The 20,654-nt window shown below is 46.0% G+C and overlaps 1 protein-coding gene across 3 annotated transcripts in view; it reads left to right on the top strand.

The window, feature by feature from the left end:
- Positions 1-9,267: 9,267 nt before the first annotated feature.
- Positions 9,268-20,654, top strand: part of LIN7B (lin-7 cell polarity scaffold B) — a 33,659-nt gene continuing 22,272 nt past the window's right edge. For 2 of the 3 annotated variants that reach the window (XM_083162263.1, XM_083162265.1), the window contains exon 1: positions 9,268-9,426. In XM_083162263.1, coding sequence (XP_083018389.1) covers positions 9,390-9,426 — 37 coding nt within the window. In that variant the 5' untranslated portion in view covers positions 9,268-9,389. The remainder of the gene's footprint in view (positions 9,427-20,654) is intronic. The other variant, XM_083162264.1, reaches the window with a different exon arrangement.

The raw sequence follows: 20,654 nt of genomic DNA on the forward strand, positions 1-20,654 counted from the left end.
GATGTGGTCAGGGCTCTGACCATATATGTCGACCGTTCTAAGTCGGTCAGAAAATCTGACCCTTTTTGGGCTATACGGATTTCACAAAAAGGGGTGGCCAGCGAGCAAACAGACTTGCTCGCTGGATTCGCATGGCTATCCAAAAGGCTTATCAACAGGCTAATCTTCCTATCCCTGTCTCAATCAAAGCACACTCTACCAGAGCGGTTGGTCCATCATATGCAGCACACCGAGGTGCATCTGCCGAACAGCTGTGCAAGGCTGCAACGTGGTCATCTGTCCATACCTTCATTAAGTTCTATGCTTTTGACATGTTCGCCTCCCAGGATGCCTCCTTTGGTCGTCGGGTACTTCTGACACCTCAGGCAAATTCCCACCCTTAATTACAGCTTGTGAGAACCTAGGGCGCCCTCCCTTTAATTTGTTCCTGAGGTTTCCCTATGTCTGATATGTTACACTGTGACCGATAACGACCATTCTCTTGTCCTCGTGCTGCAATATGTGTGTATGGGTACTTGGGCATGTGTTTTTCCTGTCCTCTTCTCTGCTCCGCTTCCTGCTTATGGCTTGATACAAAAACTGGCTGCATGAGCCTGGAGGCGGGGTTGTAGGGGAGAGGGCTTGGGCATCCTGGGAATTCTAAAGAGCTTCACTGATTGGTGCCTCGGACCCCCTGGATCCGCCTTCAACCCGATGTCCCCTGTGGTTCCCATGGACTTCAAGGAAAGAAAGTTAACCAAGGTAGGTTCGCACAAGCTGTAATTAAGGGTGGGAATTTGCCTGAGGTGTCAGAAGTACCTGACGACCAAAGGAGGCATCCTGGGAGGCGAACGTGTCAAAAGCATAGAATTGGAACTACTTTCATAAAGTAATACCTTAACTGGATAATCCCAACCAGTGGCGTAACTACATTTTGGGCGCCCCCCCGCCGTTAAAGGGAGGGCGCCCAGCCACTCACCCGCCCCTCCGCCCGCCGCACCAACCCCCGCAGTCTAGATGTTCAGATCCAATATATCTGTGGGTACCTGGGGGAGCGGCAGGCGAGGACCGCAGGCGGCGCAGATGGAGACCGGGGGCGCGGCGGAAGAATAGGAAGAAATCCTATTCAAAAGACCGAGCGGCCGCTGATTGGCTGAGCTCTCAGCCAATCAGCGGCCGCCCGGTCTTTTGAATAAGATTTCTTTATATTCTCCCGCCGCGCCCCCGGTCTCCATCTGCGCCGCCTGCCGCTCCCCCAGGTAGCCGTCAATGCAGGTGGGGGGGACGCTGCGAGGCGGCTGGGGGGACGGACGCTGCGGGGGACACAGAGGCGGCAATTACTTACAGCTGAGCCGGGCCGGGGGACCCGGGAGCTGTCACTGTCAGTACGGAAGAAAAAAAAAAAAAGCCCATACAATGAATCGGCAGCCTGTGATTGGCTGAGCGCTCTCTCAGCCAGTCAGCAATTGCTGACTGGCTGCCCATTCATTGTATGGGCTTTTTTTTCTTCAGTACAGACAGCTCCCGGCTCCCCCTGCCCGGCTCAGCTGTAAGTAATTGCCGCCTCTGTGTCCCCCCTCTGTGTCCCCCGCAGCTTCCGTCCCCCGCAGCGTCCGTCCCCCCCAGCCGCCTCAATGCCCCCCTGCCCCCTGCTCCCTTCACATTGCAGCTAATGTAACTACAGCACTGCAGCCCCCGGCGCCCGCACATGCATAGCGCCCCCCCCCCCCCCCCCGCGCGGTCGCAGGGGCTGCGGTGCTATAGCTACGCCCCTGATCCCAACATAGTCTTGGACCTGAAAAACCTAGCAAGATAACCTTCATCTTATCTAAAATCTGTTGCAAGTTATAGATCTTTTGTTACCCCTGATAGTTTCTTGATGAACCGAAACGCGTTGGTGATGCTACACTTGTGATTTCAGACAACTGTTAAACACGGAGTATTTCTCCAGCCACAAGGAGCATTATAAATATATACAGTTGTAGCTGGCCGGCACTCCCAGTCCTTGAGGGATAAACTTGCCCGGTGCCTTCCGTACTTGTCCACCTGGTAGGTGGCATGCGTATATGTATATTGTCAATGGCGGCACTCTCAGACATACAATAAATGACAAACTATGGCAGTCTTTATGCCAACGTTTCAGTGCCCGTGGTTCTTCATTCCAGTTTTTGTTTGAGTCATTGGAATCCTATTTTTCATAAGCAAGTACATCCGGCACCTAAGGCTTTCCACATGTTGAAAAAGGACCTCTTCCAAATGGCTCCCACCAAAGTAAACAGAATTGTATCTCCAGAGATAAGTTAGGACAAATAGCAATGTGGGAATTTTTTTTTCTACACTAAGGGGGTTATTCAATCTTTGCCATTATTTCTGCCGGTGGAAAGATTGGCAATTACCTATTCAATGCTATCGTTTCTGATAGCATCAAAGGTTTTCAGATTCGACAACTTTTAAAATGTCAGATCTGGGGTGCGTCGGGCAGGGCTCCCTGCAGCGGCCAGGCAACACGGCCTGTGGGACCACCTCTCTCTCTTGTGCTGACACTAATTAGTCACCCAGATAAAGATGGTCTCGCAGGCAGTGTGTCCGACACCGTGCAGGGTGTCGAATTAGCAGCTATTTCTGACAAAAACACACTGATTTTCGAGTAATTCGCCATTCCCTGTGACTTCGGGCTGTCAGATTTTTTTTTTACGATCGTCATTGGCACGGTCCTGACATTGAATATGCAAATTCAACCTAATAATGTAAAAAAAATGGGCGGTATTGTCACCTGTTGGAAATATGGACCCCCCTACAAATACCCAATTCATGTTAAGACAATATTCTTTATACTCAATTATTAAACAAAGAGAAGAAAGGGGACTGCTCTTAGGGGAACGCACTAAAGAAATAGAGTCATAAAAAATAGCTTTTAATATGTCGTAATTAATAGTCCCACAATTAACTTGAATGGGATTGCGGCGAAAAATGAAAGTTTAAAATATTAGACGTACACACATATACACACAATGTGCACAAAAAGACAAAAAATAAGTGCTTTAAAAATGACACTAGAATCCTGTCCAAAAATTATGCTCACCAAATAATAGCCAGAGATGTGGTATTACTGATCACGAAAATATATATATAACCCTATTTACTGATTATTTATTCTCCAATTGAAGGTACCAATTTCAAATTCCAGTTCAACCTTTTTATAATTGTACTGCCACCTTCTGATAAATTAATGACAGGTATCGGTTGTTCAGGGACCTCTCTCACTGAGGACCTCTGATATACTGTCCTTTTGGCACCATCTGGTGGTGATTTTTGAGATATTATTTCAAGTGCAAAAGGTTTTTAGTTTTTATTAGCAACACAGAGGGGCATAATTATACCATTGTAATTATGGTTGAACAATTGAAAATAGAGGAGAAAAAAAAAACCAAACACATATGATGAAGAGAACATCAATTTTTGAGGGCTTTTCTGAGATCAGAGTCAAAAGTGCTCAGATGGGTATAGTATGCTGAAAATCGGAGTTATAATTATCTCCTTTAATTTTTATTTAACAGCTCAGGCACATTTACAGGGTATCTGCTACCTACTTCATCCCAAGTGTTGATAATTAACCCTTGGATGGTCTGATAGCGCCCTTAATAAACCAACATCACTTAATATACATTAATCAGGCTAGTAAGCATATTTTGACAGGTATAAACCGACACTAGTGTTTCGCACAGCTTTTTCAAGGCTGTGCGAAAAAAAAAAAAAAAAAAAAAAAAAAAAAAAAAAAATGTTGTGCAGACTTGGAGGTAGTTGGGCCCTACTGCAAGCTTACAATCTATATAGATATATATAGTAGGGATATAGTAGGGAAACACAAGGACAGGCACCAGTAATAGCATAGCTTGTAGGTCCAGAAGGGAAGCTATATAATACATAAGTGCCTCAGAGGGTTATGCTTGTGGTACTTAGATATGATAGGCTTGCCTGAAGAGGTGAGTTTTCAGGGAGCGCTTGAAAGTTTGGAGGCTAGCGGAGAGTCTTATTGTGCGTGGAAGGGCATTCCATAAGGAGGGAGCAGCCCAATCAAAGTAATAGTGAATAGTATAGTAATTGATATTGAATATGGTAAAACACAGGTAACCAGTGAAGGGACTGGCAGAGCGGATCAACAGATGATGAGCGTCTTGCTAGGAAGATCAGCCTAGCAGCAGCATTTAAAATGGATTGCAGTGGTGAGAGTCTGTTCTTGGGAAGACCAGTTAGGAGACTATTGCAATAATCAATGTGGGATATAATGAGTGCATGGATAAGAGATTTAGTAGTGTCTTGTGTGTGATAGGGTTGTATTTTGGATATGTTTTTTAGATGCATGTAACATGAAGAAAGGACAGTTCAGAGTCGAGGATGACCCCTAGGCAACAAGCTTGTGGGGTAGGGTAGATTGTCCAGTTGTCAACAGTGATACAGATCTCAGGATAGTAACTGTTCTTGGCTGGTGGGAATATAAGTAATTCCGTTTAGGAAATATTGAGTTTGAGGTGGCAAGAAGACATCCAAGATGAGATGGCAGAGAGGCATTCAGAGACTCGGGCCAAAACCACTGGTGACAACTCTGCGGTTGATATCATCTGCAAAAATTCCTAGTGTGCGCAAGCACACATGGCCAATAAAGTTGATTCTATTCTATATTAATGATACTGAAATCCGAAAGAGCTGATGAGTTTTCCAAGAGAGGAGGTATAGATTGAGAAAAGCAGAGGACCTAAGACTGAGACTTGCGGAACTCGACTGACAGCGGTAGTTTCACATTTCCAGTAGCACCGGCTGGAGTGAAACGGATGCTAGGTGCTTTGATATATGGTTTTTGCATAGACGACAGAAGGGAGGACGGCAATTGGATAAAAGAAAAACCAGTTTTAATAAAGATACGATGGTACAGAAGATGAGGAATGGCACAAGGATAATACTGTAGATAATGAGTAAACAAAGTCAATGATATGCAATACTTATTGTAGAGCTTGCAGGTGATTGGGATGAAGAGATGACTTGACTTGAAGGTTTGAAGAAATAAATGAAAACTTGAAGAATTGGATGATTGGATTGCCGAATTGGATGATTGAATGAAAGATTGGATGTTTGGAAGAATACGGGAAAGGTGTGCTGACAACCCTAATAGCTGTAACCAGGAGGGATCACAGAGGAATAACCGTCAGGCTGGAGAAAGGATGACCCCTTTGGGCGGCTAACCTTGTCTGGTCCGTTAAGGCGGCAGCAGGGGTCTGCGATGTGATGGTTGAAGACAGCGGGTGTAGCAGGATACCGGATAGAGTCTCTGAACCTAGAAGTAGCAGCGCTACCAGCAGCAAGGAGAGTCAGATGCCTAGCATAAGGACATCATTGTACTGACTGCTGGTTTGGCCCAGCAAGTCAGAATTTGAAGGGAGAGCTGTACTGTGATTGGTTGAATGGAAATTGGCAGTGCAGCCTGATAAGAGAAACCAACAAGATGGCCGCTGCCAGGGGGGGCGACAGGTTTCTGAAGCAGGAAGTGTGTGCAGCATGCACCAGCCAGCGTGTCCAGCCAGACCCAGACAGGACACAGAACACTATGGCAGCTCAGGCCCCACGCCGTCCAGGCCCCGCATGTCATCGGCGCGCACGCTACCACTGTCACCATGAGATGACAGCGCAACATCACGCAACCCAGGTACAAGGGGACTGATAGCGGAGGTGAGTGCCAGAGTCTGAATTACCCTGTTAGGAACCCCAGGGGCAGCTATGGCATGGGAGGCGTGAGTGGCAGACATGATGGTCGTGACAGGTAGTGAAGAGGAGGTAGAGTCAGAGAAGCGAACACTGAAAGAGCGATCAGATAGGTAAGATGTGAACTAGGAAATGGGTATATCATTAAGACCTAGGGAGTGCAGTGTTTGTATGAGAAGAGTATGATCAACAGTATCAAACACAGCAGAAAGATCTAGAAGAATAAGTAGTGATTAATGGCCTTTTGACTTGGCATTGGCCAGATCATTCACCACTTTAGTAAGTGCTGTCCCAGTGAAGTGTTGGGAACGAAAGCCTGACTGAAGCTGGTCTAATAGGGTGCAAGAGTTAAGAAAGTGTGTGAGGCGAGAGTAGACAAGTCTCTCCAGCAGCTTGGAGAGGCATGCGAGCTGAGAGATAGGACGGTAGTTAGAGAGAGAGTTAGGGTCAGAATTATGTTTTTTCAGAATGGGAGTAATCACTGCATGTTTGAGCAGAGAAGGAAAAGTACCAGTAGCAGTTTTTAGTTAAGGTTGGGACAAGCACAGGAGATTGGAAGTACGTTTGTTTGGCAGTGTCCAAAGGATTGCAGTAGGAGTGGTAGATATACTTATATCTTTCTCTGCCCTAGTCTCTCTCTCTTTCTCCTCACTTCCTCTTTCCCCACACTTGCCCTCTCTCAGGGCCAGATGCACTAATCTACAAATGTGATAAACAGTGGCGTATCTATGGAGGGCGCAGGGCTTGGGGGGGACCCGAGGGCCCAGCAGGCAATCCTCTACACCCTTCTGAAATGATATACTGTTTTAAAATGTATAATGCAGCACCAAGATCGTGGCTGGCAGGGAAGGAGGCAGACGCAGAATGCAGACAGGTCGGCACTCGGCAGTGCTGCAGCGGCCTTCTCTGTTTTCTATTTGCCAGGCCTTGCTGTCAGTCAGCTCTGCACAATCCTGGCAGTCTCCTCCCCCAATCACAGCGCCGCAAAACCTGCGGTGTGTAACCCAGCAGAAGAAGGGTGTGTCGGGGCCCATCCAGCAGGCGGACACTGAAAAATGATATCTTCCTGCGACCCCTGGCATTGGAACAGCTGACTGTGATCAACCACCTGAACAGGTAGAGGCAGGCGGTCTAGGGAACTCCGGAGTAGGCGCACGCCCAAGTCAGGAGCATAGGCTCATTGTATGGTAGGCTGCTTCCCTCGGCTGCTGATGCCCCCCTTCCCCCAGTCTCCAGCGTGTGTATGCAGAGCCTGTCCCTTTCTTGCTGCCCAGCTGATGCCTCCACTGCCCCCACATGTCAGAGCCTGACCCCCCCCCCCCCCCATGTCGCAGCCTGCTCTCCAGCTTCTTGTGCCTGCCTCCCCCTTGCTGATGCATGTGCAAGATGACACGCCCCCCCAACCAGGGCAGCCGAGAGGGGGGGGTTCTAATTACCTGGGCTTGCTGGAGGGGTCCGGCAGGGGCCCTGGTCCGACCCCCCCTTCCCCCTCCGTCCCTCCCGGCATCAGCAGCAGCACACATACAGCATGTGCTGTGCTAACAGCAGGCTCAGCATGTGTGTCTCACTGACAGCGTGAAAACTCATGCTGAGCCTGCTCACAGAACATGCTCTAGGTGTGTGCTGCTGCTGAGTTTAGAGTTTTCTTTCACCCCTCTAAACATTTTTGGGGCGTGGCCTAAGCACAGGAGGTGGCCACACCTCGCACACTTAGGCCATTCCTCTCGGCTGCCCTGCCCCCAACACACCTGCCTGAAAGTGGCAGCCATTCCCCTTTGTCTCTCTCCGTCCTCTGTCTCCCTAACTCTCTCTCTTGTTCCCCTCTCTTTCTCTCTGACAGTGTGTGTGTGTCTCGCTCTGACACCCTCTCTTTTTCTCTCCCTGAAACTTACTCTCCCTGACAATCCCTCTCCCTGACTACATCTTGCTCTCTCTGACACTGTCTCTCCCTCTCCGACTCTCTTCTCTCTCCCTGACAATCCTCACACGGGATACAGTGCTGACACATAGCTGGCTGCTGAGCGATCTTGCTTAACATTTTGAGCTAAGAGGCACAGAGTGAAAGAGGGGGGGGGCAGACTGGGAGACAGAGGCAAGGGTGGGTAGGCTGAGAGGCACAAAGTGAAGGGTGAGTATGATGAGGGGCACAGGGTGAAGGGTGAAATGCACAGGGTGAAGGGTGAAATGCACAGGATGAATGGTGGGTAGGCTGAGAGTCAGGGTGAAGTATGAGTAGGCTGAGAGGCAGAGGGTGAAGGGTGAGTAGGCTGAGAGACAGGGTGAAGGGTAAATAGGCTGAGAGGTACAGGGAGAAGGGTGAGTAGGCTGAGAGGCACAAAGTGAAGGGTGGGTAGGATGAGAGGCACAGGGTGAACGGTGGGTAGGCTGAGAGGAACAGGGTGAGGGGTGGGAGGCCGAGAGACACAGGGTGAAGGGTGGGAGGCTGAGAGACACAGGGTGAAGGGTGGGAGGCCAAGAGGCACAAAGTGAAGGGTGAGTAGGATGAGAGGCACAAGGTGAAGAATGGGTAGGCTGAGAGGCACAGGGTGAAGGGTGGGTAGGCTGAGAGGTGAAGGGTGGGTAGGCTGAGATGCACAGGGTGAAGGGTGGGTAGGCTGAGAGGCACACTGTGAAGGGTGGGTAGGCTGAGAGGTACAGGGTGAAGGGTGGGTAGGATAAGAGACAGGGTGAGTAGGCTGAGAGGCATAGGGTGAAGGGTAGGTCGGATGAGAGGACAGGGTGAAATGTGAGTAGGCTGAGAGTCACAAAGTGAAGGGTAGGTCGGATGAGAGGACAGGGTGAAGTGTGAGTAGGCTGAGAGGAACAGGGTGAAGGGTGGGTAGGCTGAGAAGCACAGGGAAAAGGGTAAGTAGGCTGAGAAGCACAGGGTGAGGGGTGAATAGGCTTAGGCTCAGGGTGAAAGGTGGGTAGGCCGAGAGGCACAGGCTGAAAGGTGGGTAGGCTGAGAGGCACAGGGTGAAGGGTGGGTAGGCTGAAAGGCACAGGGTGAAGGGTGGGTAGGCTGTGTAAGAGACACAGGGTGAGGAGGCTAAGTGGCACAAAGTGAAGGGTGAGTAGGCTGAGAGGCACAGATTCAGGGGAGAGACGGCATCTTCCCAAAATGCCATCACGGTTCTACAAACTTTATGGGCTGGGGGGAGTAACATTTATAGTGATGCCACAGGTTAGCCTTCTGCCACACAGCCTCATAGTCGAGGCAGGATGGTGCCCCCGATCATCCTATACACCGGTGGCCAATTTCCACTCTGCGCGTTGGCCAAAAGGGTAGAATTGAAAATAAATTCTACATAAAACTGGACTTCTTTTTGTGTGAAGATGCCCAATGTCACTACAAATACCAGTAGCAAAGAGTAGGACGGCAGATAGAGCAGATCCTGACAAGATCACCCTGAGGTTGGGCATACCATAAAACAACACTAGGAACATTGCACTAATCTGACTGTCGCTCCACAATGTCCAAACACTGCGACGCGTTCTGTGACAACTCCTAGCTGTGACACGTACAGGAGGAGGATGGCGAAGTGGCTGTCAGGATGCTCACAGCATCTTCACAGCTTGTAGATTGAGCAGCTCCGTCCCCTCCTTCTCCTCCTCCACAGTGGGGAACTCCTGGGCATGTGACTGCTGGAGTTAAGATGGCAGCTCTGACTGAACCTTTAGGTCTGGAAAGAGGTAATAGATACAATGCATGTTTCATTGCACGGGCTGGGATTTTGCCTGAAGCAGCTGAGTGCAGCCAGAGGGAGGAGGGGATAATGAATGGCTTGGCCTCCCCCTCTCTCTATACTGGCACCAACCTGCTAATCAGAGGAGTGAGTGATTTGCAGAATAACCTTGCATTTGTCTCTCCCTGCAGCCTACGGTCATTTCTTCTGCTTCTTGGCAGATTCCGCACCTTAGCATCTCTTATACTGGATATCATCGCTTCAGTCAGTGTTTAATCATTCACATTTCATCGATACACCTTCCACATACATTCACAATTCCACGCTGCAGTTTTTTTCCCATTGCATTTAATTGAAGTAGATTCAGTACACTATATACACACTACTATATATATATTTATATATTTTTATATATATATATATATTTATTTATAAAATAAAATAATAGCCAGCCACAGAGCCTGTGTAAATCATAATTGTCCCAGATTAAAAGGAATCTTTGGCAAATTTATATATATATAGATGTATACTTTTATTATAGCGTTGACCATCATAAGCTGTTTTAAGAGATCTGTTGCCTTTTCCTTACATGTAATTTGGGTGGGGTGATTCAGGTTGGCTTTTGCCGCTTAGCGAGCCTTCTAACGCCGGATATGTGCCTCCCCCCCCCCCCCCCCCCCGCCCGCCGCGGTCCGCACATCCCCGACGCTTTGCGAATTCATTCGATGGTCACCGATCATCGAATGATTTTTCTCCTGCTTGCAAGTAATTCTGGACTGACTTAAGGTGGCCATACACATGCAGATTTATCTTCAGATCTGGCTGGTTGGAACAAAAACATGGTTATGGATTAGAGCAAATGACAGTTGACCATCTGCTTGGAAATGCTGGAAAACTGACAAACTGTCACTCATCCATAACCATGTTTTTGTTCCAACCAGCCAGATCTGAAGATAAATCTTACTAGTGTATGGGCACCTTTAGACTTGCGGCGCCTGGGTCCGAGAACTGGGCGGGCGGCTGACGTCCACGAAGGCGCCCTGCACTTGCGCATATGCGAATATGGGCATGGCAGATACAGCGGTCCCTGGTGGGAACATGCCAGGGACCGAGGCAATTACAATCAGGAATGGGAAAAATGGGTTAATTCAGTCATCATTATAACCAGACTAGGAACATTGTATCAACTTCTTATACGCTGCATCCTCAAATTGTCATATTTTGTTTCAAAATATCATCATTCGCAAGAATTCAGCATTTTTTGTACAAATTTTATACTCGCTATTCTAGACTGTGGAAGGGGTGTGTGGGAGGGCGGACCAATCAGCAGGGCTGTGCTAAAGGCCTGCTCCGCCCACCTCATGTTGGGCAGCCTGGTTTCCTTCTGGGTCCACACAGGCTCTCATGTCTTTAAAGCACGCATGAAGCCTGATTTAGTGGTAGATGCTGCGGCTATGTCAGACGCAAGCGACCGATGATTTCACTTTGCACATGTGTCCTGATGCTTACCGCTCTGTGATGCAAATCGAACTTGGACAAAGAGATATTGCAGTGGGAGTTGACATGGGGAGGGGGGTGTGGCTAGCAAAGCGTGGGTGTGTCACAGGTATTAGGCTGACAGCGGCTGTGTCTAAAGAAACAGAACCGCTGACACGTAAGTCCATATTCAGAGAGAACGTCTCCATATGGCTGGTGGAAGTGTCGAAGATGAAGAGACCCCAATGGTAAAGAACAGCATATTAGTCACAGTTGCTGCAGCATCATTGGTCACAGTGTATTTGTGTCAGCACCCAATTTATGTTACCTAGAAGACCGCATGTCTGTCTCTCACCCCTGGGAGATCTGCATTGGTTAAAGATCACCTTGATACGCTGGAGAGCAAGGGGGCATCAGGGGCAAACGCAGGATTTTCAGAAGGGGGTTTCCAGAGGGGCGGAGCAAAGCACGGAGATGGACACTTAGGTGACCCAGTATATGCCGGGTCAGTTAAAGTATTATAGGTAGACCAAATGTATATAAATAATAATAATATAAAAAATATATAAATATCTATATATAGATATATATCTCTTATATATTTGGCTACATCTGTCACTCAAAGTGTGTCTGAAGCTGTAACGCTGGGTGGAGCCTCTGACTCACATGACTGACTCACACGACAGAGAACCAGCCCAGTGAGCCCACAGTGCCAGACACCCTCTGCCTCTCCATGTTACACAGCAAAGACACAGCTACTCACCAGACACACCAGGTGAGCGCCCCACACCTCCATACCTCCCAACATGACCCTCTCCAGGAGGGACAGAATGCTCTGTTTGTGGACTTCCATCTTAATTTATGATTGTCATCACCTGTTTTAAACAGGGTAATTGATAAGAAAGGTGTTTAAGCACAGGTGATGGTAATCCATAAATTAAGAAGAAAGTCCAGAAACAGAGCAATGTGTCCCTCCCCCCCACCCCCCATTCACGGCAACCCCACGATTAACCCCTTCCTGACAGAGCCAGTTTTTGCGTTCCTGACAGAGCCCTTTTTTTCAAATCTGACATGTATCACTTAAGTGGGGATAACTTTTTTTTGCTTTTACTTATCCCAGTGATTTTGAGATTGTTTTTTCGTGACACATTGTACTTCAAATTAGTGGTAAATTTGGGTCGATACAGTCTGTGTTTTTTTGTGAAAAATACCAAAATGTCGGAAAAAAATGGAAAATTTAGCAATTTGCAAAATGTTAAATTTTCTGCTTGTGAGACAAATAATCATACCACTCAAAATAGTTAATAACTAACATAGACCATATGTCTACTTTATGTTTCCATCATTATTTCAACTTCCTTTTCATTTTTTTTGGACACTAGGAGGCTTACAATATGAATAGCAAATTCTCAAATTTTCAAGAAAATTTCAAACACTGATTTTTTTAGGGACCAGTTCAGTTCTGATGTGACTTTGAGGGACTTGTATGTGAGACACCCCCATAAATGATGCCATTTCAAAAACTGCACCCCTCACAGTTTTCAAAACAGCATTTTGGAAGTTTGTTAACCCTTTAGGTGTTTCACAGGAATTAAAACAAAGTGTAGGTGAAATTTCAAAATTTCATTTTTTTTGCAGATTTTCAATTTTAATACATTTTTCTAAGGAACACAGTACATTTTACTAGAGAAATGTGACTAAAAATTGATTCCCCCAATTATTTTGTTTTCATAAATATCCTATATGTGGCCCTAGTGTGCACGTTGACCAAACCACAGGCTTCATAATAGAAGGAGCACCTACTTGATTTTGGAGCCTCCTTTTTATGAGATTATTTTTTAGGCACCATGTAGGTTTCTAGGCACCATAAGATGCTAAAGTTAGGAACCCCCCCACAAGTGACCCCATTTTGCAAACTACACCCCTCAGGGAATTCATCTAGGGGTATAGTGTACATTTCAAACCCCCAGGGGTTTCACCAATTGTGGTACAACTGGGCAGTGAAAATGAAAAATTACATTTTTTACACAAAAATGCAGTTCTGGCTCAAAATTTTTCATTTTCAGAAGGTATGAAGGAGAAAAAGCACCCCAAAATCTGTGCCCCAATTTCTCCCGAGTACGGCAATGCCTCACATGTGACCAAAAAATACCAATAGGGTGCATGGCAGGACTCAGAAGGGAAGGAGTGATTTTTGGATTTTGCAGCTCAGATTCTGGTGGAATTTTGGTGGGTGCTATGTCGCATTACCAAGACCCCCCAAGCACCAATACAGTGAAACCCCCCCACAAGTGACCCCATTTTGCAAACTACACCCCTCAGGGAATTCATCTAGGGGTATAGTGTACATTTCTTTTTTTATTTTTTTATTTTATAATTTTTATTTGTTTCTCTTGGGTATAGTGTACATTTCAAACCCCCAGGGGTTTCACCAATTTTGATACAACTGGGCAGTGAAAATTAAAAATTAAATTTTTTTACACAAAAATGCAGTTCTGGCTCAAAATTTTTCATTTTCATAAGGTATGAAGGAGAAAAAGCACCCCAAAATCTGTGCCCCAATTTCTCCCGAGTATGGCAATGCCTCATATGTGACCAAAAAATACCAGTTGGGTGCATGGCAGGACTCAGAAGGGAAGGAGTGATTTTTGGTGGTGGAATGTTGGTGGGTGCTATGTCGCATTAGCAAGACCCCCAAAGCACCAATACAGTGGAACCCCCCCACAAGTGACCCCATTTTGCAAACTACACCCCTCAGGGAATTCATCTAGGGGTATAGTGTACATTTCAAACCCCCAGGGGTTTCACCAATTTTGATACAACTGGGCAGTGAAAATGAAAAATTACATTTTTTTACACAAAAATGCAGTTCTGGCTCAAAATGTGTCATTTTAACAAGGAATGAAGGAGAAAAAGCACCCCAAAATCTGTGCCCCAATTTCTCCCGAGTACGGCAATGCCTCACATGTGACCAAAAAATACCAGTTGGGTGCATGGCAGGACTCAGAAGGGAAGGAGTGATTTTTGGATTTTGCAGCTCAGATTCTGGTGGAATTTTGGTGGGTGCTATGTCGCATTACCAAGACCCCCCAAGCACCAATACAGTGGAACCCCCCCACAAGTGACCCCATTTTGCAAACTACACCCCTCAGGGAATTCATCTAGGGGTATAGTGTACATTTCAAACCCCCAGGGGTTTCACCAATTTTGATACAACTGGGCTGTGAAAATGAAAAATTACATTTTTTTACACAAAAATGCAGTTCTGGCTCAAAATTTTTCATTTTCATAAGGTATGAAGGAGAAAAAGCACCCCAAAATCTGTGCCCCAATTTCTCCCGAGTATGGCAATGCCTCATATGTGACCAAAAAATACCAGTTGGGTGCATGGCAGGACTCAGAAGGGAAGGAGTGATTTTTGGTGGTGGAATGTTGGTGGGTGCTATGTCGCATTAGCAAGACCCCCAAAGCACCAATACAGTGGAACCCCCCCACAAGTGACCCCATTTTGCAAACTACACCCCTCAGGGAATTCATCTAGGGGTATAGTGTACATTTCAAACCCCCAGGGGTTTCACCAATTTTGATACAACTGGGCAGTGAAAATGAAAAATTACATTTTTTTACACAAAAATGCAGTTCTGGCTCAAAATGTGTCATTTTAACAAGGAATGAAGGAGAAAAAGCACCCCAAAATCTGTGCCCCAATTTCTCCCGAGTACGGCAATGCCTCACATGTGACCAAAAAATACCAGTTGGGTGCATGGCAGGACTCAGAAGGGAAGGAGTGATTTTTGGATTTTGCAGCTCAGATTCTGGTGGAATTTTGGTGGGTGCTATGTCGCATTACCAAGACCCCCCAAGCACCAATACAGTGGAACCCCCCCACAAGTGACCCCATTTTGCAAACTACACCCCTCAGGGAATTCATCTAGGGGTATAGTGTACATTTCAAACCCCCAGGGGTTTCACCAATTTTGATACAACTGGGCTGTGAAAATGAAAAATTACATTTTTTTACACAAAAATGCAGTTCTGGCTCAAAATTTTTCATTTTCAGAAGGTATGAAGGAGAAAAAGCACCCCAAAATCTGTGCCCCAATTTCTCCCGAGTACGGCAATGCCTCACATGTGACCAAAAAATACCAATAGGGTGCATGGCAGGACTCAGAAGGGAAGGAGTGATTTTTGGATTTTGCAGCTCAGATTCTGGTGGAATTTTGGTGGGTGCTATGTCGCATTACCAAGACCCCCCAAGCACCAATACAGTGGAACCCCCCCACAAGTGACCCCATTTTGCAAACTACACCCCTCAGGGAATTCATCTAGGGGTATAGTGTACATTTCAAACCCCCAGGGGTTTCACCAATTTTGATACAACTGGGCAGTGAAAATGAAAAATTACATTTTTTTACACAAAAATGCAGTTCTGGCTCAAAATTTTTCATTTTCATAAGGTATGAAGGAGAAAAAGCACCCCAAAATCTGTGCCCCAATTTCTCCCGAGTATGGCAATGCCTCATATGTGACCAAAAAATACCAGTTGGGTGCATGGCAGGACTCAGAAGGGAAGGAGTGATTTTTGGTGGTGGAATGTTGGTGGGTGCTATGTCGCATTAGCAAGACCCCCAAAGCACCAATACAGTGGAACCCCCCCACAAGTGACCCCATTTTGCAAACTACACCCCTCAGGGAATTCATCTAGGGGTATAGTGTACATTTCAAACCCCCAGGGGTTTCACCAATTTTGATACAACTGGGCAGTGAAAATTAAAAATTACATTTTTTTACACAAAAATGCAGTTCTGGCTCAAAATGTGTCATTTTAACAAGGAATGAAGGAGAAAAAGCACCCCAAAATCTGTGCCCCAATTTCTCCCGAGTACGGCAATGCCTCACATGTGACCAAAAAATACCAGTTGGGTGCATGGCAGGACTCAGAAGGGAAGGAGTGATTTTTGGATTTTGCAGCTCAGATTCTGGTGGAATTTTGGTGGGTGCTATGTCGCATTACCAAGACCCCCCAAGCACCAATACAGTGGAACCCCCCCACAAGTGACCCCATTTTGCAAACTACACCCCTCAGGGAATTCATTTAGGGGTATAGTGTACATTTCAAACCCCCAGGGGTTTCACCAATTTTGATACAACTGGGCTGTGAAAATGAAAAATTACATTTTTTTACACAAAAATGCAGTTCTGGCTCAAAATCTTTCATTTTCAGAAGGTATGAAGGAGAAAAAGCACCCCAAAATCTGTGCCCCAATTTCTCCCGAGTACGGCAATGCCTCACATGTGACCAAAAAATACCAATAGGGTGCATGGCAGGACTCAGAAGGGAAGGAGTGATTTTTGGATTTTGCAGCTCAGATTCTGGTGGAATTTTGGTGGGTGCTATGTCGCATTACCAAGACCCCCCAAGCACCAATACAGTGGAACCCCCCCACAAGTGACCCCATTTTGCAAACTACACCCCTCAGGGAATTCATCTAGGGGTATAGTGTACATTTCAAACCCCCAGGGGTTTCACCAATTTTGATACAACTGGGCAGTGAAAATGAAAAATTACATTTTTTTACACAAAAATGCAGTTCTGGCTCAAAATTTTTCATTTTCATAAGGTATGAAGGAGAAAAAGCACCCCTAAATCTGTGCCCCAATTTCTCCCGAGTATGGCAATGCCTCATATGTGACCAAAAAATACCAGTTGGGTGCATGGCAGGACTCAGAAGGGAAGAAGTGATTTTTGGTGGTGGAATGTTGGTGGGTGCTATGTCGCATTAGCAAGACCCCCAAAGCACCAATACAGTGGAACCCCCCCACAAGTGACCCCATTTTGCAAACTACACCCCTCAGGGAATTCATCTAGGGGTATAGTGTACATTTCAAACCCCCAGGGGTTTCACCAATTTTGATACAACTGGGCAGTGAAAATGAAAAATTAAATTTTTTTACACAAAAATGCAGTTCTGGCTCAAAATTTTTCATTTTCAGAAGGTATGAAGGAGAAAAAAGCACCCCAAAATCTGTGCCCCAATTTCTCCCGAGTACGGCAATGCCTCATGTGTGACCAAAAAGTGGCAGGACTCAGAAGGGAAGGAGTGATATTTGGATTTTGCAGCACAAATTCTGGTGGAATGTTGGTGGGTGCTATGTCGCATTAGCAAGACCCCCAAAGCACCAATACAGTGGAACCACCCCACAAGTGACCCCATTTTGCAAACTACACCCCTCAGGGAATTCATCTAGGGGTATAGTGTACATTTCAAACCCCCAGGGGTTTCACCAATTTTGATACAACTGGGCAGTGAAAATGAAAAATTACATTTTTTTTACACAAAAATGCAGTTCTGGCTCAAAATTTTTCATTTTCAGAAGGTATGAAGGAGAAAAAGCACCCCAAAATCTGTGCCCCAATTTCTCCCGAGTACGGCAATGCCTCATGTGTGACCAAAAAGTGGCAGGACTCAGAAGGGAAGGAGTGATATTTGGATTTTGCAGCACAAATTCTGGTGGAATGTTGGTGGGTGCTATGTCGCATTAGCAAGACCCCCAAAGCACCAATACAGTGGAACCACCCCACAAGTGACCCCATTTTGCAAACTACACCCCTCAGGGAATTCATCTAGGGGTATAGTGTACATTTCAAACCCCCAGGGGTTTCACCAATTTTGATACAACTGGGCAGTGAAAATGAAAAATTAAATTTTTTTACACAAAAATGCAGTTCTGGCTCAAAATTTTTCATTTTCAGAAGGTATGAAGGAGAAAAAGCACCCCAAAATCTGTGCCCCAATTTCTCCCGAGTACGGCAATGCCTCATGTGTGACCAAAAAGTGGCAGGACTCAGAAGGGAAGGAGTGATATTTGGATTTTGCAGCACAAATTCTGGTGGAATGTTGGTGGGTGCTATGTCGCATTAGCAAGACCCCCAAAGCACCAATACAGTGGAACCACCCCACAAGTGACCCCATTTTGCAAACTACACCCCTCAGGGAATTCATCTAGGGCTATAGTGTACATTTCAAACCCCCAGGGGTTTCACCAATTTTGATACAACTGGGCAGTGAAAATGAAAAATTACATTTTTTTACACAAAAATGCAGTTCTGGCTCAAAATTTTTCATTTTCAGAAGGTATGAAGGAGAAAAAGCACCCCAAAATCTGTGCCCCAATTTTTCCCGAGTACGGCAATGCCTCACATGTGACCAAAAAATACCAGTTGGGTGCATGGCAGGACTCAGAAGGGAAGGAGTGATTTTTGGATTTTGCGGCTCAGATTCTGGTGGAATGAATGGTGGGTGCTATGTGGCATTAGCAAGACCCCCGAAGCACGGTGAAATTATGAACCTAATAATCCATAGATGTGTGGTATAATTTAAAACACTCCTTTATACATAGGCCGGGTTTGTCGGGGCAAGTGTCACACTGGAAAATAGTTTGCTTTCTTATTCCCTTTTTATAGCAAACTTTGCACCTTTTTTGTGTCCTGCCCTTTTTTCCAGTGGAGGGGATTTCATCAGGAAAATGCTGCCCTGGTACAATACGGGGGCCAGTACTAGAAGTACTGGGGCCCTCTGCCTGCTGGTTCCCAAATATTAGGCCCTTTATGACTTCCTCTTGAAAGTGCATAAATGTCCCCCTCTGGCCGGTAGAACGGAATAGCACGTAAGCGTTATACAGTGCCATCTGGATGATATACACGGCCAGCTTCTTGTACCAGATTTTTGTTTTCCGCAGGGCACTGTACGGCTTCAGTACCTGATCTGAAAGATCCACTCCGCCCATGTACCTATTGTAATCCAGGATACAATTAGGTTTTGAGGTGTGGGTACTGGTACCTCGTACAGGGACGGAGGTGGTACTGTCTCCGTGAATTGTTGTCAGTATAAGGACATCCCTCTTGTCCTTATATTTGACCAACAACATATTTTCGGTGCATATTCCCCTGCTTTCACCCCTTCTCATTACTTGGGCAATGTGCGCTTTTGGGAGGCCTCTTTGGTTCTTGCGCACAGTACCGCAAGCTGCTGTACCTCTTGAACCAAGGGCCTTAAACAGGGGGATGCTGGTGTAAAAGTTATCCACATAGAGGTGATAACCTTTATCCAGGAAGGGGTGCACTAAATCCCAGACAATTTTTCCACTAACACCTACGAGGGAGGGGGGGCATTCTGGCGGTTCAATTCTTGAATCCTTCCCTTCATATACCCTAAACCTGTGGGTGTACCCTGAGGTGCTTTCACACAGCTTATACATTTTTATGCCATACCTTGCCCTCTTACTGGGAAGGTACTGGCGGAATTTAACCCTTCCTTTAAAATGTATAAGGGACTCGTCTATGCAAATGAATTTATCTGGGATGTACATCTCTTCAAATTTGGCACTGAAATGATCAATGACGGCCTGACTTTGAATAGCCGGTCAAAGGTGGGATCATCTCTGGGTGGGCACTGTGCATTATCGTTGTAATGCAAAAATTTAAGGATCGTCTCAAATCGAGCCCGGGGCATGGCCATACGGTAAAATGGGGTGCTGTACAGAACATCTGTACTCCAATATTGCCTAATTTCTGGCTTTTTTACTATGCCCATATGAAACACCAGACCCCAAAACCTCATCATCTCTACTGCATCTACAGGGGTCCACCTAGCAAATGATGACGTGGGGTTTTGAGCAATAAACTGCTGGGCATATAAATTAGTTTGGTCCACCATTAAATTTATAAAATCATCAGAGAAAAATAATTTGAAAAAGTCAATTTCTCTGAGACCTGTGGAATCAAATTGGATTCCTGGCATGGCCAAAAACTCAGGAACCTGGGGCTCAAAATTGTCTGGTGGTGGGGTCCATACGAGATCAATTATTGGGGGGGGGTCTCAGCTGCTCTACGGGGGCGTCTTTGAGGGGGTCCCTCATCACCAGAGGAGGAAGAGGAGCTTAAGGCGAATCCTTCAAATTCCCCGCTTGCATCACTGGCTGTGTCAGAGTCAGAAGCAAGCATGGCATATGCCTCCTCCGCTGAATACATTCTTCTGGATGACTGGGATGACATTTGGGATGACATTTGGGATGCCATTTTTATTTTTGTGTTACTGGTAGTGAAATGTTTCAACACGTGTATAGTGTAGGGGGGGGGTACAAACTTTATTTCAACCCGGGGGGTATGTAGTGTGTAGTGTGTATGTAGTGCAGAAAAAAAAAATTGAAGGGGTTAAAAAAAAAAAAATTTGAAGGGGTTAAAAAAAAAAATTGAAGGGGTTAAAAAAAAAAAAAAAGGTCCTGCGCCAAAAATTTAGCACAGATGTTGGTCAGTAACGTCCGTCACTGAACAGCGCTCAAAGGCAACAGGAATTTGATAAAAAAAAAAAAAAAATATAGATCAACCCTGTGCCGAAAAAGCTGATCAGTGATGTACGTCACTGATCAGCGCACAGTGGCCACAGGACACCCACAAAATCACAGTGTGTGTAAAAAAAAAATTAAAAAAAGACCCCACAGCACCCACAAAAAAAAAAAAAGGTGATCAGTGATGCGACACTGATTACCAGTGAGGGGCAGCAGGTGCACAACCTTTGGTGCAACTGACAGTGCAACTGGCAGCAACTGACAGGTATATATAAAAAAAAAAAAACCTCTGCACCCCCAAAAAGTTGCTGATCACCTCAGATATAGTGATCAGCACAAAAGGCGGGGGCAGCAGACACAAAATTTAGCACTCTCTATCACTCTCTGTCACTATCTCTCTCTATCTCTCTA

This window comes from Crinia signifera, chromosome 19 (assembly GCF_055691185.1).
Source record: "Crinia signifera chromosome 19, ASM5569118v1, whole genome shotgun sequence".
NCBI classification, from domain to species: domain Eukaryota; kingdom Metazoa; phylum Chordata; class Amphibia; order Anura; family Myobatrachidae; genus Crinia; species Crinia signifera.